Source organism: Acanthisitta chloris, unplaced genomic scaffold (genome assembly GCF_000695815.1).
Source record: "Acanthisitta chloris isolate BGI_N310 unplaced genomic scaffold, ASM69581v1 scaffold30871, whole genome shotgun sequence".
Taxonomy (NCBI): Eukaryota; Metazoa; Chordata; class Aves; order Passeriformes; family Acanthisittidae; genus Acanthisitta; species Acanthisitta chloris.
Window position 1 is genome coordinate 28,999 of NW_008656271.1, and position 706 is coordinate 29,704.

Sequence of the window (706 nt, forward strand, 5' to 3'; positions counted from 1 at the left end):
AGGGGAAGAATCACCTCTTTGGACCTGCTGCCCACACTCCTTCGGATGCAGCCCAGGATTCAACTGGGTTTCTGAGCAGTGAACTCACATTGCAGCTCGTGGTGAGCTTCTCATCCAAACACTTTTGAACACTTCCACACCTGCTAGAGAAGAGGTGCTCCCTGCTATGCCATGCTCCCTCTTCTTTCCTCCCACAATTTTCTGGCTAGTCCAATAGTTCAAACAGTTTATACAGAAACTATATGACATAGGTGACAACGTACAAAACGTTTGTAATGTTACCATTCAGAAACACAAAATCCTGTTTTGAAACTGCGGTTAAAATAAAGCCACCAAACTGCTACAACTCAGGTTTTCCTCTATGTATATAATGTCTATGGACAAATAAAACAGTACAGGTAAAACGTGGCAGAAAGGTGCTGCTGATAATACAATTTTGGGAGGATAAAAGTGTGCCATTAATTTTAGAAGAACCTCTCTAGATTGCTCTCAGCAACCACTATGACCCCAATGTGACTAAGAATTCAAAGGAAAATGACCCTCTGTTGCAAATCACTAGCTGGAGGTTGAACTGCATGCACAGGTAAGTAAGTACAAGTAAGTAACATGTATTTAGAAGAGAGTGAAGAAAAATACATTCACTGCTGAACAAACACAAACCCCATCGTCTTACCTCAGAGGCGTTGATGGCCAAAGCCTTCAGCAG

General features: G+C 42.2%; 1 protein-coding gene across 1 annotated transcript in view; it reads right to left on the reverse strand.

Annotated features, from left to right (window-relative positions):
• Positions 1 to 706, reverse strand: part of TTC17 (tetratricopeptide repeat domain 17) — a 34,797-nt gene that overhangs the window by 19,359 nt on the left and 14,732 nt on the right. The window contains 1 exon segment of the mRNA XM_009084229.1: positions 674 to 706. This exon segment is cut by the window's right edge and continues 32 nt beyond it. Within this exon segment, the coding sequence (XP_009082477.1) occupies positions 674 to 706 (33 nt within the window).